This window comes from Micromys minutus, assembly GCF_963924665.1.
Source record: "Micromys minutus genome assembly, chromosome: 15".
Taxonomy (NCBI): Eukaryota; Metazoa; Chordata; class Mammalia; order Rodentia; family Muridae; genus Micromys; species Micromys minutus.
Window position 1 is genome coordinate 28596528 of NC_137984.1, and position 24208 is coordinate 28620735.

General features: G+C 42.7%; 1 protein-coding gene across 1 annotated transcript; it reads left to right on the forward strand.

The window, feature by feature from the left end:
• The first annotated feature begins 2314 nt into the window (after window positions 1–2314).
• Window positions 2315–14713, forward strand: EIF5A2 (eukaryotic translation initiation factor 5A2). The gene is made up of 5 exons (XM_080929562.1): window positions 2315–2449; window positions 3085–3255; window positions 3782–3886; window positions 13397–13528; window positions 14580–14713. The coding sequence occupies exons 2-5, from the start codon at window positions 3091–3093 to the stop codon at window positions 14637–14639; spliced, it is 462 nt and encodes a 153-aa protein (XP_080785688.1). The 5' UTR covers window positions 2315–2449; window positions 3085–3090; the 3' UTR covers window positions 14640–14713.
• Window positions 14714–24208: the final 9495 nt, after the last annotated feature.

Below are 24208 nucleotides of genomic sequence, written 5' to 3' on the forward strand. Positions count from 1 at the left end.
GGACCAGTTGTGACCAATTGAGAAGACACGTATGTAAATAAAATACCTGCAGGCTTACATTGTAGTGCTATCAGCCACACACCCAATGTTAACAAACACATGTGAAATAAAATGCCTCTAATAGACATAAACATGACAATCACTCATTCACCATGAAAATGTGGCCACGGGAACCTACAAGGAACCTAATACTGTGACTCTCCTGGAATCAAGGGCTCAGAATTTGCTAGTTCAGTGTTCTAGATACTTCAGGAGAAGTCACTGTATTTGTTGAATTAAGTAGTCATTTGAGTCCACATACAAATCTTATATGAATCCGGAGACAGCCAAAAAAGTAATTCCATCTTTAATTCTGACTGACTTTTACAAGCTATATGATTCAGAGTGGCTTGCTTCATTGTGCAGGCCTTTTCCCATAATTCAAAATGAGGATAAAGGAGTAGCTGTTAATTATTGGGAAGGTCTGGCTGAGCGTAAGGTGGGGGTGGAAAGCAGGGCTGGTGACCAAGAGGCACAAGAAATTTTGGAATTCGAAAATATTCTCTATCTTGATGATGGGGGTGATTGTATGTCTGATTTTCTTTTTCAAAACTCATAGAAAAGTAAACCTTATTTCAAATAAATTCTAACATTAACCTCAGCTTAAACAAAAACTTTAGTAATCAAAATTAAATAATGGAGATTTAACAGCACACTATGTAATGTTACATATGTATATAAATAGCACACTATGTAATGTTACATATGTATGTAAACAGTACAGTATGTAATGTTACATATGCATGTAAACAACACATTATGTAATGTTATGTATGTATGTAAACAGCACACTGTAATATTATGTATGTATGTAAACAGCACACTGTAATGTTATGTATGTATGTAAACAGCACACTGTAATGTTATGTATGTATGTAAACAGCACACTATGTAATGTTTCATATGCATGTAAACAGTACACTGTGTAATGTTACATATGCATGTAAACAACACATTATGTAATGTTATGTATGTATGTAAACAGCACACTGTAATATTATGTATGTATGTAAACAGCACACTGTAATGTTATGTATGTATGTAAACAGCACACTGTAATGTTATGTATGTATGTAAACAGCACACTGTAATGTTATGTATGTATGTAAACAGCACACTGTAATGTTATATATGTATGTAAACAGCACACTGTAATGTGATGTATGTATGTAAACAGCACACTATGTAATGTTTCATATGCATGTAAATACTACACTGTGTAATGTTACATGTATGTAAACAGTACACTATGTAATGTTATTATGTTACACAGCAGCAACAGCAATAGGGAAAAGTTAGGCAGTATAAGGAAAAGCAGAAGTTACTCAGCAGCCTGGGTTTCTAATTTGGCTCTTTCATAGAGTAGCAAGAGGTGGAGTTTACTTTATGGAAGCCATGAACTTACTGCTTCTAAACAATCCAAGTGAAATACGTTCTGCATATATGAACACGTAAGAGACTGGATTTGCTTACAAGATGGCGTTACAAAGTCACTGAACAACACGAACTGGGATGTGGGGGTGGGGGGAGTAAGTTAATTACCTTGATTCTCTCCAAGGTGAGAGATGAATCTATGATGAAACTGTAAAAGGAAAGCATACTTCTCAGGAATCTTTGTCTTTATTCCTTAGCAACACAAACCACCACAAAACCCCAAACTCTAGGGCACACCGATGCCAGGAAGATCCAAGGGCAACAGAAAGTCTCCAGGCACATGGGATTTCCCGCCCCTAGGAACACAGCTGACTCTCCAGGCTGCACCACCATAGGGTGTCTGGAGCCCTCTGAGGACCGACAATGCAGTCATGAAATAGTACACCACACCTAGCATTCTTCGAGCTCCAAGCATGGATTCCAACCCCAAGGAGCATTGCAAGCTGTACCAGAAGCTGGACTCAGAGTTCCACTCCACCGACACCCAGGACTCTTGCAATATCCGTGGGATTTGAGAATTTGAAGACCATTAAGTGACAGCACCCATGCACCTGCGTGCTAGGACTCAGAGTGAGCTACCTGGAGCTACATCTCCAAGGTCAACTCTGCCCCGAACTGAAGATGAGGATGCATCACAGCGAAGCTTCAAGCAGGCGACTGCAGGCAGCTCTGCACGCCGGAAGTGCACTAATCCGCAGCACGTGGGGTTGCCAGGGCGAGCTTCACGTGACTGGGCGGGACCTCGGGAAGCCTCTGACCAATGGGAGGCCTGAGGGCGGGGCCTGTGCTGCGCAGGGGCCTATCCCGGAAGTGTGGTCGCGGCGGGGCGGGCCCGGGCGGGGCGGGCCGGGGCGGGGAGCCGGGTGTGGGAAGCGTGGCGGCCCCGCCCCGTCTCCTGGACCAGCCGCGGCCGCCAGCGCCGCCGCAGCCGCAGGGACCGGCGGACGCAGCAAAGGCTTGCGGTGCGGGCCAGAAGGTGAAGACCTGGGGCTGGGCGAGCGGGGCGAGGGATGCAGCGGGTGATGCTGGGGTCCGGGGCGAGGGGAGGAGCCGAGATGCTTGAGAACTAGAAGGCGGACGGGCGCGGGACCGCTGGGGCTCGGGCCCTTCGCCGCTGGGCCGAACCGGGATGCCAGGGCGGCGCCGCTGCGGGTCCTAGGCACGCTGAGGGCCAGGTGCAGCCGGACGGGGTGCTCGTGTCCCAGTCTTCCCCGTACCTACGGCCTGGCGGATGCCTTGGCAGCGGGGATGGGGCGGAGGGTGGCGCCGGGCCCCGCAAGCCCGGCGCAGGAAGGTCGTGGGCACTTCTTGAGGTGGGGTGGTGGGGACGGGACCTGCTGGCCAGGCGCTGGTGTCGCCTTCACTCTCTGGCTTCACTCTCTGCGGCTCTCCTCCCCACCTCCCACCAAGGGCTGGAAAAGTTTTCAGAGGCCTGAATGGCAAAGTATACACCACTCAGAGTGGATGTCCTATAAATGCAGAAAACGGGCTGGTGATGCTCCGCTTGTTACCTGTCTTCACAATGAGACATGCCCCCTCCTGCATGCCGGTTATTAAAAAGCAAACAAACTTTTCGCATAGTTCCCTTAGAAAAACCGCACATCTCCCCAGCCCACCATGGCAGACGAAATTGATTTCACTACTGGAGATGCAGGGGCTTCCAGCACTTATCCTATGCAGTGCTCAGCCCTGCGCAAAAACGGCTTCGTGGTGCTCAAAGGGCGACCATGCAAAATCGTGGAGATGTCAACTTCCAAGACTGGGAAGCATGGTCATGCCAAGGTAGGCCCTTCCAAGTCATTCTTTGGCTTCACTGATTAGATCATTTATGTGCCATTCTACATCGTGAGATTTCTATGTTTAAAATAACCTTTGTCCCCCCTTTCTTCCCTCAGTCTCTGGAATGATCAGGCATTACTCTCAAAGCTCTCCTTTAACTGGGCCCTTTAGAATGTTTCATTAACTGGAAACTAAAACTTCTTCCAATCCCGGCGCTCTAAAGCATCTTGCTTAGTTGAAACAAGCCTCTCCTTATAATTCTCAGCCTGGCTTTTCACTTTCTGTGGACTCTAGTCACTGGAGTGCTGAGAAGTGTAGTGTCTTGAGTTCTGATACCATGAAACTGTTCTGGTTCGGGGTACTCACTGAACCCCAGTCCTGTGCCACTGCAACTCTTTTTTTAAAGGAAAAAGGCTGACCTTGGAAGGAGGTGAAAGGATCCATTACAGTGCTGGGATTGGGCTCCTGCGTTATGCCTGACATGGCTGACAGAGCCTAACCGTGTCCCCGTTGTGCTCCCCTCTGTTAGGTACACCTTGTTGGGATTGACATCTTCACTGGCAAAAAATACGAAGATATTTGTCCTTCTACTCACAACATGGATGTCCCAAATATTAAGAGGAATGATTATCAAGTAGGTACTGGTTTCCTTAACAGTGTTTCAAACGTATGTAAACACCCTCTTTAGTGGTTTAGTCACAAGACTTGAGAGTAGTTTTACAGAGTATATTCCTTACCCATTACTAGACCCCATTTATCTTACAGATTAGAGAAATAGACCCCATTTGTCTTACAGATTAGAGAAATAGTGTTTTGTTTTATTCTGTTGTTACTATTTTGTGCACTTTTTGTTTGTGTTGTTGTTGTTGTTGTTGTGAAGTAGGGAGGTCATATATTTGAGGCTGGTCTTGAACTCACTGTTCATCCGAGGATGATCTTCAGTTTCTGACCCCCCTGCCTCTGCCTGTGAGTGCTAAGATTATAGGTTGCATCTTCATGCCTGGCTGTCCTGTGCTGGAGGTCAAACCCAGGGCCTTGTGCATGCTTTAGGCAAGCAACCCATAGTTTTGCTGTATCTCCAGCCCCTACTGCATTTTAAACATGCTGTATTAGGCCAGTGAGATGACTTAGTTAGGTACTTTCTGTCAAGCCTGACTCTGGAGCTCTCCAGAAGGAGGGAACTGTTCTCGACACATGAGCTATGAATCACACATACCTGCATGCATACGTTCACTAGATAAGTCGGTGTAAGTAAAAAATTTTAAATGTAGCATCCAGAGGCAGGAGAATCAGAAAGATTTAAGAAGGTTGGTATCAAATGCATTTACTCAGTAACGTTCTGTGTGAACATGTTTCTCTAGTTTTAATTTGGTGAATAGTTTTATATTTTCACAGTGCCAATGTTTTCTGTGTTGAATGTGTATGAATTTAAAATAATTTGATAGTTATATCAAATGCCAAAGGAAGTGACATTTTGAGTCAAGGAGATCTGGGCTTGGAACTGGATCTGGCACTTTCTAGTTAGATGGTCTTTTACAAAGCATGTGTCTTCTCCAAACCTCTGCCTTTCCGTCTACAAACCAGAGTGACATGTGGGTCGGATGAAAAAGTGTGTGCCCATAAGTAGCTCTGCCTAACGACAAGTACTTTTGGTCTGCTTCACATTTCCTATATCATAACCCTGTTTCCATTATTCTCAGATCATTGACTTTAAAGGTGGTACATAGTAGGTGCTCAGTAAACACTAGTTAAACAAATACACCCTTACACAGTGGTGTGTAAGATTGACATGTCAGATTGAGACTAAATATAGAATTTACTTTGGCCAAAATGGGTTACTTTTCTCATCTTGATTTGTGAGCTCTTTGAATTCTTAGTCTTCATTATTTTCAGTAGTTTATATTACATGTTGGATGCTTCAGCAGGCTACACCAGAGTTCACATAATAATGTTACCAGATTAAGGGACCGTTGATTGAAGCTTGAAAAGTAACATCAGAGGGCTGACTTGGTCTGGAGTTTCTTGGGGTATTTAGAAAGGTCCCAGAATACTCCTCGGGCCCTGTGCAGAAGTAAAGCACAGCCTAATAACAGTGCCAAGCCACATGCTAACCTTGGGCAGAAGCACAATTAGTCAATGTGGTCCTGTCTCTGTTGCAGATTTTCGTTTTGTCGTGTGAGTTTTGAGTTCTCATGTTTTACTTTTCCTCGAAGTGTTCTGTGGTTGAGGTGGTTGGGTGCCTCCTCAAGTATGCACCCAAGAAGTTGCTTTCCTCACTTTCCCTAGCCCCGCCCCTAGTAGTCCACATGGCAGAATGGTCAGCCGAGGACGGTGCCAGTCAGGACGCTGCTTTAGGACTCACTGTGGTGTGACGTTGCTGACAAGTTATCTGACCTCTCTTGTCTCGTTTACTTCATAAAATTGAGAGGTGAAATCAAACCTCTCACAGGTTTTTTTTCTGAGGCTCAGTGGGCACCTTGGATACAGGAAGGACTCAGGGCCATAGTGTGCCTGTTATAAATTTGCCAGTGGATATTTATCTCTGGTCACTCGTTTGGAAACTTAGTTCTGTGAGCTTCCTAGTTTATTTATTATGCCCCGGTGATCTTCACTCTTCTGTCTATGTGCCTTTGTTAAACTCCTGCTGCTGTCATTATCTGGCTACGTGCAGTTCCTTTGCATCTGCTGAATTCAATATTTTGAGTGCCAGTTTGGCAGCCAGCCAAAGTGGATTGTGAACATCTATTCATTTTAATAATTTAAAAAAAATAAAAGAATTGGGAGAAAAATATGTTAATATTTACAGATGTAATTTGTGTATTTTTAAAATAAGTTCAGAATACAATAAAGTGTGTCTCCTGACTCCCATATTGGCTCAGATTCGAATTGCCAATTTTCATTAGTTTTCTCAAAAGAAGTTATAATTGTCTGGGGCTCTGTGGTGATGTAAAATAGAAAATGATTTCAGACCCTTTGAGGGATTTTCCATTTTGTTAAACGAGAAATGGCTTGTTTGACTTTCTCTTTGGAATCATATTTTTTTTAAAGTCTGTACTGCTGTTCACTTTACTCTAAATTCAATATTTTCCGGATTTGCTGCACTTTTATCTGTCATTTGAAGACCATTCCTCATAGAAAAGTCACTCAGCACAGGAAATATAAAGTGTGTGTTACAGAGCTGCAGATGGTCAGTAGATTGCCAGAACTATAACTTTTAAATCCAAGTTATACATTTATTTCACTTAATATATTAGTGTGCCTACATACACACATATACATGTGTGCACACACACAAACACATGTGGAGGTCAGAGGCCAATTCCCAGGAGTCGGTTCTCACTCCTAGGGATGTGAGTTCTAGGGATGTAAGTCAGGACATCGGCCTTGTAGGCAAGCACCTTTGCCCCCTGAGCCATCTCACACCTCCATATTGCAGGTTAGGCAGGATCGTAGTAATAAAGAAAATATAGATGATGTGATTTTTATTGTTTTAATGTGTTTGTGAATATCTCATGTTCTTCATGCAACCATTCTTCCTCTGCGAATGGAAAACCAGAAGAGCCCAGTATTTTAGGGAGAAGCAGTAAAGGTGCTACAGGCTTGTTAAGGATATCAATGAAAAAGCCATGTTAGGTTCCTAAGTCAGGGCATTCTATTGGCAGGAAAAGGAGCAGCATGTAATCTACTGTAGCCTATAGTAGAGAACCCTAGGCCCACAAACCATTACCCAACAGATACCATAAGTGTGTCTTCAGGGCCATTCCAGTAGGCAAGCTGTTTGTAGAGGTGAAGGTCAGGAACCATTGGCTTCTTAGGGCAGCATCTCACTGTCCCATTACTTCGCCTGTAGGTGAGTATTTTATCCAGAAAATATAAGGTGCTATCACAGAGACAAGGCATACTCTAAACCCCGGGGGAGTTTTAGCAGAAGCACCGTGGGCAGGAAAAGCTAAGCCACATGTAAACTGGGTCTGCTGCAGGAAGTGTAGCTCCCTCCTTCTGCAGTGGCATCAGATACTACCTGTTCCCACCGGGTAAGCTGCATCAGGAACCCTGCATCATTCATTCCCTTCTGTGAGGCTTAGTGCTCTGTCGGCCTTGGTGAGAGGAAGCTGTGTCATTAAGCCTGTTGAGCTGTTGAGGCAGCAGTAATAAAAAGTTGAGTGTCATTCACTATCTTTTTATCTCATTGAGGGGCTCACAGACACAGCAGGAACCCGCCAGTGAACACTGGCTAACATCTGGAAAGGTCTGTTCACTGCTACTACCCTAGACCTCACTAACAATTCCTGTAGCTTGCTTCTCCAGCATCCTTGACTCTCCAGCCCAGCTCTTGGTTCTTTGCCCATATTCAGTAGAAATCCACACAGTACAAGTTTTCCCACCCCACCCCCACCGTTTTCACAGCCCCCTCTGTATGGTCCCTCATATTATACATAGCCACTAGAAACCATTCTGAAGTTCTTGCTTTCAGTCAACTAGTCAGGGAGAGTTCTCCACCAAGCCATTGGTATAAGTTCCCAGGGGGGACGTGGTCAGTGTGGAAGGAAGTGTTTTCTGAGTCTGAGCCATTTATCAAACTACTGCTGCTTTAGGACCTACTCACATCACCTCATGTGTGCTCCGTCCACGGGCTGGTGACAGGCACTGTTCACACCCAACTTAGTGACTTGCTGGGTCACATAAGACCCCAGCTCATTTTTTTCTTGTTTATTTAGGTGGTATAATAATGTTCAAGAATTCACGGTACCAGGGACCAGTAGCTTCTGGGAGGTGGCTGACGAGTGCCTGGGAAGAAGGCACACGTTGACAGGAAGAAACCTTGCGTAGTGACAGCCACCTGTTTTGGAATAGATTGTAAAGCCAAATTCAGAAGCTGGGGCTAAGGAAGCACTTGCAGTGATAATCTTTCCCTGCGGTCTGTAGTATATTAATAATACAAACAGGCAAAAGGAAGAAAACACCCTTCCCATAATCCCCGTCTCTACGTTCTTCTTATTCTAGGCACATCACTGGCAGATCTAGAGCCCCATTCCTTCCTGTTATCCTTCCTTCTCAGCCCACTGTGCCTCAAAGCAGTTAGTATCTCCGTGCTCCCGCTTTCTACCGCTTTCTAGAATCCTGCATCCTTTTGTTACCATCTTCCCGTTTCATTTTGTTATATGTGTGTGTGTGTGCACACACGAGCGCATGCAAGTGAGAGCACTACTGCCATGGGAGGAGTCAGTTCTCCCTCTACAATGGGAGTTCCGGGAACCAAATGAGTCACCAGGCTTCTGCAGCAAGCAGGCTTACCTGCCAAACATTCCTACTTGATGTATTTTACTCTTTTTGTGAGAATTTTCTAAGTTTCAAAATCCTGTATACACATCAGCCAGGTTTGATATGTATCAATATATGACAAATCTTGTCTTACCTGTACCCCAGTCCTTTGAAAACATTTTACTTATTCTTTGGTGACGTCATACACTAATGCAATGGAGTTACATAATATCCACTCCCTTTCCTCCAATTCCGATAGATAGATAGATAGATAGATAGATAGATAGATAGATAGATAGCTGATAGAGAGACAGACAGACAGACAGTATTGTATATATACAGATATGATAGTGCTGCTATATGCACATGGCATAGGGCATCATCTACAGGTGTGTGGAAAACCAACCAGTCCACCCTGCTGAAGGAAACTAACTTTCTTTTCCCTAGTGGCCACCAGTTGGCTTCTCAGTTGACAGGAGGAGCCTCATGTGTTCTTTCCCTCTTTGTGCTGGCGTGTGGATGGTTTGATCCCGTGTCAATGGTTTGATCATGTGTCGATGGTTTGATCCCATGTTAATGGTTTGATCCCGTGTCGATGGTTCAGTTGTGTGCAGGTCTTGCGCAGGAAACCGGAGCTGCCGAGAGTCCATGCGTGTGAGGCTCTTTATGCCCAGATGATACTGCTTCACACAGCAGCCATCCTAGATAGCTGGCTCTCACTGTCTTTTCTTCCTCTTCTGTAATACTGCCTTGTTTTTATGTTTGTTTGTTTTTGAGACAGGTTAGCCTTGAACTTACAAACCTCTAGCTACCTCCCAGGTGCCAGGACTAAAGTCATGTGCTGCCATGCTGGCCTGTATCCCACACTTGCTGTTTCTTCACATGTGCTCTTCCTCTTGATTATTTTGAAGCAAATCTCAGATACTTGCCGTTTTACCTATGTTTTATTATATATCTCTAAAGGCTAAGGACTATGAACTAAGCCATATGCACTCTCGGACCTAACACAGTTGTTGGTTCCTGGAGGATATCCCATCATTCTTAGTCTCCTGGCTGCCTTGTGTTGCTTTAGTGAGAGTGGTAGTCTCTGGTTCTGTTTTATAGTGTATTACACCAATGCAGGGACTGAATAAGGATCTTGACTCTGTTCCGCAGTTTCTCTCGCATGCACTGAAATCTTTCTTCTACCTGCCCACCCCCCACACGTACACATACACCATAACTGCCCTACAGTGTTTCAGTGAAGAGACTGGATCATTTGTTCTGTAGACTTTCGGGCATCTAGATGTTGCTAACTGCATGTCCTCACCGTCTCCATGTTCCTCTTGTGTATTTCTAAGACAAGAGTTCAGAGTTAGATTAGTTTTTTGTCACCTTCTTTGTGGCTGTTACTTAAGTAAGGCTACTCCACAGTTGAAGTTCTGTACACCTGTCAAGTATTAGATAAATTAATCTTGCTTTTCTTGGATTTGTTTTGTTGTTTTTGTTTTGTTTTCTAGACAGTTTTTTTTTTTTTTTCCGTGTAACCCTGGCTGTCCTGGAACTTGCTCTGTAGACCAGGCTGGCCTCAAACTCAGATCCACCAACCTCTGCCTCCCTGGTGCTGGGATTAAGGGGTCAAGGGCATGCACCCATGTTGTGGTAGTTACTAAATAAGGTTCTGTTTTGCTGCCGTCGGTTGTGCGGAGTGATACTCCATGGGAACCACTCCAGGAGCCGCTTCAGTGTGGAGTCGGGCGCAGTCCTCTAAGGCGGTTAGTTACCAAGTTACACACATCCCAGCTCTGTGGTGGACTTTGTGCGTCCCGCCACCACACCCTCTTGGAACTCAATTAAGTCGCCACATCAAAGAGCACACCAAAATACTCTGATCCAATTGGTATAATACAATTTGCCTACCTAGATAAGTCAAATGATCCTGTACAATTCCATCCCTTATTAAATATTCATAACAACCTTATCCACATAAAGATGCACCAAGAGAAACATCAACATCCACTTCCATGTTGCCTCCTCTTGAATCTCCCGCTTTCTCCTCCTCTTCCACTTTCCCAAAACGTTGTTCCCACCCAGTGTCTACTGTCCAGTCGTCTATCACCTTGACCTCAGTCTACACACCCCCATAGAATAATAGAATAATCTTGCTTTTTCCTGTAAGGTTACTGCCCACATACCTTCACCGCCTCACTCCACAAAGAATGTTTCTCCGAAAGCCAGACTGCTGCTGTGGAAACTTCGATTGTTCTGTTTTTACCTCGAGGACCTGGCCATGTATCTCCCGGATACATGCTCATGCATGTGTGTGTGTGTGTGCATACAAGGAAGCCAGGATAAATCCTTCCCTCTGCTTTTCTTTACCAGAGATTTTAATATTTTAAAAACATTTATTTATGTGTATGTGTGTGCACGCACATTGCACAGAGGACCATATATGTATACCGTGATATAACTGGTGAGGGAGTTCTTTCTCCTTCTGCCCTGTAAATCCTAGATGCTGAAGTCAAATTGTCAGCCTTGGCAGCAAGTTCCTTTACCCACTGAAGCACCTCACCCTCTCACGTTGTCAGTTTTGAGATGACCTGTTCCCAGTACCCACTCATGTTATTGATATTTTGTTATGAACTCGGCAGCAACACACTTGAGTTTCAGTACACTATCTTTGTCATAGATATATCAATATCAATATGGATATATTGATTTTTTGGGTTGTTTTGTTACTGGCCAATAGGAATTTCGTCCTGCTAATTCCTGAGTCCTTTGGAACATACCTAATTCATGGTCTTGACAGTTCCTTATAGTCTAGTAAACCGCTCGTTCCAGGCTCCCACTCTAGATGTGAAATCACCTGTTTTTCCAAGTAGCCCTCCATTATTTTAGTAAAACATTTCAGTAAAGAAAAGATGCTACATTCTAGTACCATGCTGGTTGGGAGTCTGGCACACCCACTGCATGTGTTCTAATCCCAAGGCGGTGAGGAGAGATGGAATGCTGCACAAAACATAATTGAGATTTAACGGTAACACCACTGGCTCCTTTCCTCTTTTTTAAGAGAGTTATATTTAGTCTATAAAGATCTTACAGATACCCTAGTAACCAGTTGGTCAAAGTTACCATTAGTGAGATAGATACATTTCCCTCTGGTGTGATTGTTACTCTGAGGACACATCATGTAGATATCATTTCTTCCAATTGTGCATTACATGAATTATAAGGCGACAAGGGAGATCCAGACTGAGAGACAGTTTGTAAACCAAGCAAGTGTCAATGCTTTGGAAGATATGATGGAAGACAAACTGCTTCACGTAAAAGAAAACACAACCCACATGACAGCACTAAGCCACAGGTGTTATCCAGGAGCAGGATCAGAACAACGGGCACATTTGAAAATGGATAATAGATTAGTTTGAAAAGTTACATAAGAGTGTGTCCTCATTCTTGGGGTAACCATACTGTAGAATTTACATCTGAAAAACCATGATCAGGGAAGTGGTGCTGATGGTGGAACACGTTAACACTCCTCCTGTATGGTCTGCTGCTTTATGTCACTCTGGTTAGAGTCAAGGGCCCATGTCTCACTCCGCGCATGTGCACTAGCTGCAGATAGTCTGGATGAATGGCTTGACAAAGGCTCTTGGATTGGGTGTACACTGTTGGTGGGGACTTGCTGTTTTCCTCATTCCTGAAATAAAAGAGTTATGGCAGGGAGCTGGAGATACCGCTCAGCAGTTAAGAGCAGGGACAGCTATTCTGTAGGACCCAAGTTCAATTCCCAGCACCCTACCTGTAACCCCATCTCCAGAGGATCTAGGTGCTTCGACCTCTGTGACCTGTACAGATACAGACACAGATGCACACACAGCAACACACAAACAGAAAAACTCATTTTTAAGCATTATATGAAAAGCCTGCTTTCTTAAGGTTAGCTCATGATTGGGTTGGTTCCACCGATGCCATAGATAAGGGTGTGTTACTGCTACCCCTTCCTGAGGATCTATAGATGGTCACTGGGCACTAGTGGAGGGAGAGACGTCTTTTCTGTCATATAGCCACCGAGAAGGTGCCCAGGATCCCATTAACAAAACTCACCTATGCTTCCATAAGCAACTCTAATGAAACGTACCAGGTCACCAAGAAATAAAGAAGACATAAAAATAGAAGAGGCACTAATGCTTCAGAGGAGGGTCAAGAGGTGGTAGTGTGTGTAAATAACAAAATATATACCACATGTAAGCATATACTATAGATATGGAAACATTTTTAAAAACCTGTTGGCAGTGGCCTGAAAACCAAAAGTTTCTGCTTCACTTTGCTTATAACCAAGTTATAAAATGTATCATCTTAGTGGTGAAAAGCTAACTTATGCCCACTAACAGGGAGATTGGCTCATAATATAGTCATGCGTGTGTGGTGGTAAGAGGAAGATGGGTCTATATTTTGTGATTTGGAAAGTTTTTAAAGCATTTGAAAACTTCCTGAAATGCATGGTTTCCTCTCTGTGTATCGCGCATGTGAATATCAATACCTTGGCAATGCAGACTTGGCAATGCAGAGAGTGAGGAGGCTGCTACTGGGAAGTCAGTTACACATCCCTTCTAGCAGTATCCCATATGCCTGCATTCTCCTGTTTGTTTGTTTGAAACAGGGGCTCACTATTTAGTCCTGGCTTTCTGGCTCGGAGATTGCAGTGTAGACCAGGTTTTCCTCTGTGTCCCTAATGCTAGTACTAAAGGCTTAAGCTGTGTTAGCATTTTTAAATGCCACAATCTGTTCGTGTATTGCTGTGTTCTTGTCCAAACTAATGTGTGTTGCAGTTGAGCTGTGTAAACATCACAACAAGATGGATATGATTTAATCAGTATGCACCTATCATTTCTTTTAATAGCTCATATGTATTCAGGATGGTTACCTTTCCCTGCTGACAGAAACTGGTGAGGTTCGTGAGGATCTTAAGCTGCCAGAAGGTGAACTGGGCAAAGAAATTGAAGGGAAGTACAATGCAGGTGAAGATGTGCAGGTAAGGCTGACAGGAGGCTGTGTCTCCGAATCATTACATAAACCGCCGACCCTGAATAAGTTAGCATGAAAGACTGTGTGCAGACTTCCGCTTCCCAGTGCCCCTCTACTTTGAGCTGTCTTTCTTTCTGTGCCTTATGGTAAAATATTAAAAACAGTGATTCTGTTGCTACTGTTCCCGCGGTCTCACTCCACGGGAGCCACTCCTGTGTAGAGACGGGCACCCAGTCCCACACGGTCCTCTAGGCGATTAGTTACCAAGCCTGGTACCCACACATCTCGTTCCAAGGGCCCCACGCGCCCTCACCTTGTGCAGGCTACAGAGCTGGAACTGCACGCTCCAGCTTCCTCTCAGCCATTGCTCTCACACACTGTCCTCCACAGCCGTAAAAACATGACTTAACAGTCAATAACTTATCAAACAGATTTATATGTTAAATTCTCAATCCACAATACAAACAATAAATTCACTGCCAATTAATAAAGCTATAAACTGCCCGCCTGGACTAGATAAAACTGATCTAAGTCACCTTGATCTGAAAACCATTCTCCTCTACTGCCTCCATCTTAAATCTCTTGCTTTCACCTTCTCTTCAGCCTTACCACATCTGTCCCCACCCCACTCTCTACTTTCCAACCATGTATCACCTTGACATCAACCTACAATGTATGCTTCTTCACCTTCAATAAAAGTATTTTTTGTCTGTTCACATGCACAAACACAATAATATATGAATTTCAAAACAGTGAACTGTACCTTCAAACCACTGCTGCAATGTGCATAGGATCTTAAAGACCTGTAACCAGAAGCAGCAAGTTTGGGAGGTGCTGTTAGTTGGTTTGTTTTCTTTCTTCTGGACTTACGGGGAACTCCATTGTTTTGGAGGTCCACCTGTGAGTTTAAGAATAGGAAGGCAGACGGGGAGGAGAATTTCTGTGGATTGTACCTTTCCCAGTTCAACATAAAAGGTTCATAAGTATACAGTGTTTAGTGACCAGTCTTTCCTGTGTGTGACCTCCTGAGCAACTCTGCCTGTTCTTCCCCCTTCTAGGTGTCTGTCATGTGTGCCATGAGTGAAGAATACGCTGTAGCCATAAAGCCCTGCAAGTAGACAGGACCATCAGCACGAGCAGGTCCACTGGGTCTGGGTCTAGTTGCCCCAAAGCTATGGCCTTCATAAGCAACCTCATGTTTGTTTTTGTTATGTTTTTATTGTTTTGAAAATGTGCTGGCTTAGGTTTGCAGACAGTTAGTAAGTTTAAATGAATATACCAAGGTATATAATTTTATAAATATCTTTCCTATAACACTCCTGTGGTTTACATCATGTGACCATAAGAAACAAATGCAACAGCTTCAGTAGTTGCCACTTATCTGAGCAAATCACTCCTGAACTGAAGTGGTTAACAAACCAGGGTTTTAAATCAGCAACGTAGCATCTAGTGGAATGGAAGTATCATGCATTTCAGTTGAATTGCTTTGTGCTGATTTCAGGCTTAACATCTAAAATTCATAGATTATAAAATGGTCTGTGTGGCAGACACACATCTTAAAACTAAACTCTTTGTATCAAAAAAAAAAAAAAAAAAAAAAGTGTCATTCTCTTGGTGGCCAGGTGGCCCATGTATTACCTTCATCATGTTTTTCTGTGCCAGATTGGTGACGACAGACCTACAGAATAGTTTTGGTTGATGGAGGGAACAGAACTGCTGAGTAAGTCTGAGCAAGGCCACTGAGTGGAGAAGACACGGGCAGAGGCAAATCAGAGGTTAACATGGTTAACCCTGTAGCTTTTATTTAAGACCTTTTAATCAGCACACAAAGTAAAGGAGCTCTGGTTTTATTTTTGCTTTTGGCTATGTCCCCAGCCTCTGTGTCCAGCCATAATGCCTAAGTGGTCATGATGCTGGTAATCCAGCCCTTCCAGCAATTTATTAAGTAATTTGTTTTTGACATTAGACTAAAATTAGGAATTTTTAAGTTGCTTTCAAATTCTTAACTTTAAATCGATGTGTTAAATAGGTGTATACTTCTCTACAATGGGATAGGAGGGAACTATGGAGGAAAGATTACCTTATTTGAAAACTATTTTAAGTGTGTATAGACTTTATATTCTCTTGGGACATAATTCTATTACTGATATGAAATACAACTAGGAAAGGATTCTGTGACCTGGATTATTTTACTGCATTGTAGGTAATTCCCTCCATTCTGTTTTGACTTCTGGACCATGTATAAATTGTGTCTAAAATTGTAGACGTAGCTGTAGGCTTGTGAGAAACAGACAAAATCGTGGCATTGGAGTACAGCTTAGAGCAAAACCTCTCTTGGTAACACCATGATTCTCTGATGCTGGCTCTCAGGTCCCATTCCTCGTGTCTGGACTCTTTGTTCCCATGTAGAAGAAAAAAATGTGTAACAATGTAACTCATCTAATCAGCAGCTTGAAATAGCATTATAAATGGAAGATCCCAAGATCTTAGTTGCTTAATTCGTATGCAGTTTTAAGTCTTGTCTCGGCCTCCACAAACCAATCCAGGGAAGAAGCAAGATACCGTAAGAGAAGTGCCGGAGAGAGACGTCTAAAGCACAGGAACATTGAAGTTGTTGCCAGTGGACTTTAGTATGACCCTTTAGCCTTTGCCCATGCAAAGCACAATTAGGAATTGGGCTGAATTCTTCCTAGGTATCTGCTGATTTATATTTCTGCTGGGATGTGTTCCTTGGCGGTGCTGATTGGCATGATACCCACAGGAATTCCAGGAAGTTATTTCTGTCTGCTGTTCTCTGGTCATTGTCTGGCCAATAAGTAACCACACTGGTGTTTTGATTTCGTATTTCTTCAGGAGTAGCATGCCCCTATCCTTCCTAACTTATCAAACCTCACATGCATCTCTGTTTCTCACTGTAGTGTGTGCATATAAATTAGAGCAATGTACCTCTAGCTTCATACCTTGAATGAATGGCAAAAGCTACTTAGGCCTAAGTATTTCATTTTAAATACTATATAAGTGTACATACTCCAACATGTAAGTATAGATTTTAAAGATACAGGACTGTTTATTTTCACATAAGTCAGTAGATGTTTCTCTTAAAGCAAAATATTTCATTTAGTAAAGCTTTATAAATTATATTAAAGGGAAGCGGGGATCATGTATTTTTTAACAGAAATTGCTTCTTCTGACATCAGAGAAATGCTAACAGTTGATTCCTAATATTTGTTGCACTCACGCATCATGCCGAGGATGGAGATCGTTTGGACGTCACCACACATCTGCGTCTGTGCACATTTCTTTCTTTGCCTTGTAGACAGTATTAACAGCTTGAACGTTTTTGTTCTAGAATAACAGCTTAATTTCTACCGTGAAGATTTTGCCACACTGGTACAATTCCGTGCCCTCTGACATAGGTCAGACCCTTTTGGCTTTGACTTAGCCTCTGTGTCCTTGATGCCCCCTGGGGGACTGCCAGTCACTTGAAGTGGTTACCAAGCTCTTGACTCTGTCCCCGTCATAGTACAGATTTCTGTATCAGTGCTTTATATCAGTGACCAAAACCCTCACAGCCAGGCGTGGCATCTTGTTTAGACAATGTGGGGACACGTGCTTTTTACTAGCCCACAGTATGGCTGTGTAGAAGTACACACAGCTTTGGGATGTGTGTAGAAATACACACAGCTTTGTTCATTTCTCAGAGCCCTTCCAGTTGTTCAACGTGCTGTAGTCTGGTAGTGCCTCAAATGTTGGCTCGGTTTCTGTTGTTTTTTCATTTGTAAGTGTTCCAGACTGTTTTTGTACTTCTAAGGCTACTCAATTAGATTGTTTCTAGTTGAGCTGGAATCCAAACACATTGTTCTCAGGGCTGTTTGTGCTAGGGGCTGAAGTGTCATTATTTTAAAGATAGCTGCCTACAAATACAGTGCACATTTTCCCAAGTCATAATGCTGTAATACACACAAATAACAATTCTTAGTGTAACATATTTAAGCTATCTGGTGAGCATTTCTTAGGAATGGGAGCATTGGTAGCAGCTGCACTGGAATCCTGCTGTAGCTTCTACTTTAGAGGAAACCCCAGGGCCCTTACCGAGAGCCCTGTCCGTGCTGATGCATCTCACAGCAAGCAAGCTTTTGGCCCGGACGCCAGAGAGAGCTTTGGAACTAGACATTGATACTGAATGTCTCCGACACATTTGAGAACAGACAGGAAATTCCCTACTCTCTGGTATCGTCAGATGTTTACATGCTGAACTCACATTGCTCCAAAAGATGTGGATGTGAGGTAGATCAGAGCTGCCACGGCACATCCCATAAGCAGTATGCTACACTGATGGGAACAGTGAAACCTTCTGATATCGAATCTGGGGTTTCACAGTTCTCAAGCCTCTTTTCTGTTAACATTTCCATGAATAAGAGGCAACAAAGACTTTTTCTTAAATCTATGGTACACAAATCTTAAAATTGAATTTATTAACTTAAATCTGTGAAATGTGTTCTCTGAATTGGACAAACAGCATTTTTATTTGATTGTAGAGGGAACATTGGGACTTAGCGTACGGAGCACAGATGTTCTGTGGAAACAGGGTTTGAAGTCACTGTGTAATTTAATTTTTCCATTAACCCAAACACCAACATAACTACCAGGTGAGTCCATGCACCTGCAAAGAGCTGCAAATATCTAAGAACTGTTTTCTCCGTGTGGAGGACATGCCATAGGGCAGTGCACACAAGGCTATCACCGGCTGTAGACACACTTATTGCCAAACTTCTCCATCACCACTGCTCACACTTGAAATGGGCCTGGACCTATTTTACAGAAAAAAGGGAGAATCTTTTATGTACATGAGGTTTTTAGAAACCATTTCTAGATGTTGGTGGGATTTGGTTCATCTTAGTTTGAAACTGTACTTCTAAAAACACTGGATACTAAACTCTTCAGCAGTGACTGGAGAGCCAAGGAGAGGTTACGGCTGTGCCCTTTCTTAAGCTGATTCCTCATCGTGGTTCATCCACTACAAGTAAGCACTCGTCAAGTTACAAAGACTACTTCACATTGCCAGCTCTAACCCATGATAAAAAATGACTGTTTCCCTTTTCTCACATTCCCTTACCCCCTCCCTAGAAGAAAACAGACCAAACGACATTGTCTAATCTATTGGCACTTCGTTAGTATTCTTTTGTCTTAAATATAGGATACTTATTGAATTTACTTGCAAATGTTTTGTTAAAACTTTAAAATTGTAAGATCTGAATATTATGATTGTACGTTTACATTTTAAAAGTAAGTAAACTTTGAATGTTAAATCTCCAGCTATACTGAAATATCCTTATCAGTGATAACATTTTGTTACCTTAAATATATATGTCTGTTAACTTCATGTTATGTTAAATGAAAATAAATTTAACAGTGCACAATTCTTATATGTGTATGTTCTTGAAATATTTTATACTACAAAATTGCATTCACTCCATCTAGAGCCTTTAAAAGAAAGTCTTTCATTTTTATTACTTCATATGCAAGACCCTCACTGTCAGTTACTGCCTTTATAGCTAAGAACAGTGATTCCTGATGTTGAGTTCCAGGTTAGGTAGGAACTTGTCCCCCTTTCAAATTCTGAATTTCCTTGCTAGCCAGGCATGGTAGTGCACAGGAAGTTGTGGTAGGAGGGTATCCCTAAGTTGAAGACCAACCAGATCTGTGTAGCAAGACCCTGACTCAAAAAATAAACATTGGACTCGGCAGAACCGTTGAGATCATGTTCACACCCATAGTCACTGCACTGAGCCCCCATGGAACTGTCACCCATGGGAGAAGTGTGCACAGGACCATCCTCTTTCGTGCTGAACTTCATTGGCTATTGGTATTTTCTGGAAGAGGGAGAAGTCATTGTTTCTACTTTGTGTGCACTGCTGAGCCCAGTAGGCTCCAACTAAACTGGCTCTGGTTAAACTCAGTCACGAAGCCTGAACTGGAGTGAAGGGTAGGAAAGTTGGAAGGCAGGGTCGCAGGACATGAGGGTGCTCATGTGTTATGTATGTGTCATTGTCGTCAGATCGTTTTCATTACAAATGCATGTGCAAAACAAACAAGGATGCTTTTCTTCTTTTGTTCGTTTGTTGGATTTTGGTATGTGCTCTCCTGTGTATCCCAGATTGACCTTGAATTTCAGGTGCTCCTTCCTCCAAGTTCTGAATGCTGGGATTATACTAGCCCCATATGTGGCCAATAATTTTTTTAAGTATGTAAATTAGTTGCTTGGCTCAGGAGTCACCATAAAATAGAAAATACCCTGCCATCTTCCCACCCACCCTGCCATCTTCCTATACCCCCTGCCATCATTTCAGAGACACCACTGCCAGCAGGGATTGCTGTTCTTGGCACAGTGACCAACTAATGAGTCCTTGAAGTGATCCCTCCCTCATCGTGGGAACCATGTGACCAGGTTGGCTGTAAGTAGCTCTGTGCCTCAGCTCATGCACTTTCTCTGGCACTATAAGCCATGCCAGGCTACTGTGACAGTTATCACAGTATGTCCATGATCATTATTACTAATAACCTTAACATCCAGATACACAAACCAGAGGTATAGCGTGAAAGAAACATCCACTTAGGATCCCATCCTCTGTCCCCACATTCTCTTCTTACTTGCAGATACCAGACTCCTATTTCTCGGGAGTACATGGCAGAGGAGGAAGATGAGAAGGGTATGGATTGTGTGTCACTGTCTCAGTCTCTATGTCCCCTTGTTGTTAGACATCCAAATGGGGAACCTGTTGTAGTCACCACATGTTAAGGTTAGGCTCCCTGGGAAATTAAAACATCTATTCCCACAATACATTCAGCAGATGTTTGTAACTACAATCACTGGGTACCGTCTCAGAAGGCCAACTACCAAGGCCTTATCCACCTCTTGGGAGTTCCTTCAAAATGTAATCAAAATCATATTCTGACCATACCCAGAGATGATTTCCAGGACTCAAGTGATTTGTGTCCTGAGTTCGCCAGCTTGGCAACCCTGGTTACCATCAGATCCATTCACCGTGGGAGACTGATATAGTTTTAAGTAATGATCACAGTACATCTGTCTTTTTGTTTTCAACCGTGTGTACTTCCATTTAAATTGTGGGTGCCACCATTTTCATGTAAGCATAGGCACACACATCACTGACATCCTGGATTAGAGGAAAAACCTTTCCTTCCAAATCAAATGGACTTTCATGCACAACAGTAATGGTGCTGAGATATTGAGAACACAGAGGAGTTACAAGGTTCTATAGAGACTTTAAAAATGGAAAGTTATTAGAGCAGAGGGCTATTGTTCTATTCCTCCTGCTCCTGAGCCTGAGGCGAGCGGATGGTGGGTCCAAGGCCAGCCTGGATTATGAAGCAAGATTCTTGTCTTTCACATGCAGGTTGCATTATGATACCAGTTCCAAGTGAAATTAAAAACAAAACTAGAAAAATAAAAAGTTTCTTCCTGAAAAAAAAGTTGAAACATATTATACAATGAAACAAAACTCTAACATTTTTCTTAAAGATAATAAAACATTATATTTCAGAATCTTCATAAAGTAGCACCAGGAAAATTCATAGCATTTCTATCTCAGTAAAAATGGAAGTATGAACATAAGTGAGTTCGTTTCTGAATCAAACAGCCAGCCTACAAACCAGAAGGAAACAGGAAGAAGGAAGTAACATAGCAGGAATGAAGGCGTTAGAGAAGTAGCGAGACCCAATTGAACTTCTAGTTTTAAAAAGTGGGGTGGGGAGTAGGGGACAGAGAGGCCAGCCTGGTCTACATAGCAAGTCCCAATCCAGCCATGACTGTGTGATGACACTGTGTCAAACAACAAAAGCTAACAAATCAGATAATTTAAAAAAAACAAAGGGATGGTAGGACAAATCAGTAGGTAAAAGGTGCTTGTCACCAAGCCCAATGACCTGAGTTGGACCCTCAGACTCAAGATGGAGGTCTTGGTCTACAACTTGTCCTCTGTGCCTTGGCTGTATGTGCAAATTTGTTGATCACAGTACAGAAACATGAAGCAAGTACTTGTGATGGTTTTACAAACCAGCAAATCTAGAAATAGGTGAGATTTTAAGAATAAGTAAATTAAAGAGACACATAGACCATCTGCCCTACATGCTACCTGATCCCTGATACTACTAATGGAAGAGAGACCTTTCAGAAGGCCCTACAGAAGAACATGAACGTTCTGCTCTGTAAGAAACATCATCCGATGCACAAGCCCAGAACAGCTAGAGCTGCAGATGAGGGAACACAAATGATCATAGTAAAAGCCTGTTCAGAGTCTCCTGCTACATCTGTTGTGGTTTCTCGTAGTGCACAATACATATACGCACACATTCAAGTGCTTATGAGCTTACTGAGATTTATAAGCCGTTTATCTTTCCAGTATAAAACAGTGGTGTGGGCCTCAAGTTCTCTACTCACCGATGTTTTCACACATGTGCACCGGTTCACATACTTTCCACATGAGAAGTAATGAGGGTTGTAGTGATTGTTCTCATCATGTTGAGAACCGCTGTTTTACCCTCACACACACACATACATAAATGTCTGGGAACTGTTTGATTTTTCTGCCCACGAGCTACTATTCTACTGTTGCAAGTGAAGTGTTAAAATCTCTTATTACATAGGAAAGCCTTCCTTTATTCTGTTAGGTTGGTGCTTCTGTGCAAATTTTAATTGGTTTGTCAAAACAGTGATGAGCATGTGAAGCTATTGCTTGAAATCACATTAATCTACAGTACTAGACCGCTGACTTCTTTACTGTATTGGACTTTCGGTCCATGAACATTGAATTTTTATTCAACCTCCCTTATCCAATTTCTCTCAGTTAAATTTTACAGTTTCTACATACAGATTGTGTACATCTTTTGACAGTTTTCCCTTCAGGGTTTGCTATATTTTGTGCTATTAAAGATAATGTGTTCTTCAAATTCTGTTTTCTAACTTGTTGCTGGTACAGAGATATACATTTGGTTTTGCACATTAATTTCGTATCCAGGAATCTTAACAAACCCACATAACCAATTCTGATTCTGATTTTTTATGTAGATTTTAAGCTTTTCAAACAGCATTTCTTAAAACCACACATTATTAGAGAATGCCCAGGTTGCTGCATAATGTGTGTGTGTGTGTGTGTGTGTGTGTGTGTGTGTAGGCCAGAGGAGTTGATTCTCTCCTACCTTAAGACCTGAGATCTTCAGGCTTGCACAGCAAGTGCTCTAACTGCTGATCCCTCTTGCCAGCTCCTCACTTGTTTATGATCTGGAAGTTTGAGTAAGTCTATGCCATCGCTTATTAGATATACATAGCTGGTTTACTTAGGAATGATCCAAGATGACAGAAGAAACTAGGAGGCAGCAGAAGCACAAGCCATACACTAGTGACAAGCAAAGCGCAGGCCTGCCAGAGTCTCCCACACAGTCATGCAAAGGACACTTCTGAACTGCAAAGATGCAGCCTGACTGAAATTCCTTGCACACCACTCACTTCTACCTAGAGGATTCTGGGACATGAAGCATGGCATAGTCATGGAAACTCATGCTTCCTACCAGAACTCACACCGACAGTCTGAAAGTACAGGGGTTTAACTCTTTTTTTTACATTTCAAATGTTATTCCCCCCTTTCCTCTCTGGAATCCCCCTATCACCCCCTCGCTCTTTTCTCCCCACCCTGGCATTTCCCTACACTGGGGTAATGAGTCTTCACAGGGCCAAGGGCCTCTCCTCTCATTGATGGCAGACAATGCCATCCTCTGCTACATATGCGCTGGAGCCATGGGTCCCTCCATGTGTACTCTTTGGTTGGTGATTTAGTTCCTGGGAGCTCTGAGGGGGTCTGGTTGGTTGATATTGTTGTTCTTCTTATGGGGTTGAAAACCCCTTCAGGTCCTTCATTTTTTAACTCCTCCATTGGGGACCCTATTCTCAGTCCAATGGTTGGTTGAGAGCATCCGACTCTGTATTTCTCAGGCTCTGGCAGAGCCTCTCAGGAGACAGCTATATCAGGCACCTGTCAGTAAGCACTTCTTGGCATTCACAATAATGTCTGGGTTTGGTGACTGTATATGGGATAATTCCCTGGGTGGGGGCAGTCTCTGGATGGCCTTTCCCTTCAGTCTCTGCTCCAAACTTTGTCTCTGTATTTCCTCCTGTAAATATTTTGTTCCCCCTTTTAAGAAGGACTGAAGCATCCACTTCCTTCTTATTGTGTTGTTGTTGTTGTTTTCCTTCAGAGTTTCAATATATTGTCAGCTGATCTCAAACTCATGAAACCAAGGCATCCTGCTACAACCTCACTGGTAGCTGGAGTTACTGGGACTACTCATTAGGCTTAGCCTCTTTAATTTTCTATTGCATATCAGTAGCTGATTTCTTAATTTTTCTCTTCAGCTGGGTCTATCTTCTTGTTTAGCATATATAACTATAATTCAACTTTTGTATTTTAAATGTAAAAAGCACTTTTTGTAGTTTCTGTTTTAAATGCTGACAAAATTGAACTATCTCTAGTTTCCTCATACTTTGAAATACCTTTAGCTCTTAATCATACTGAAAATACTTATTTTATGTTCTGGATATTTTCAATATATGTATGCTCTGTGGGTCTTATTTTATAGGTATTGGTAGTTGATCTTTATTCTCAGTGGTTTG

Coding starts and splice junctions, on each gene's coding strand:
- EIF5A2 (XM_080929562.1), top strand. CDS start 3,091: ATGGCAGACGAAATTGATTTCACTACTGGAGATGCAGGGGCTTCCAGC. Junction 3,887..13,396: donor TTAAGAGGAATGATTATCAA/GTAGGTACTGGT, acceptor TTCTTTTAATAG/CTCATATGTATTCAGGATGG. Junction 13,529..14,579: donor ATGCAGGTGAAGATGTGCAG/GTAAGGCTGACA, acceptor TCCCCCTTCTAG/GTGTCTGTCATGTGTGCCAT.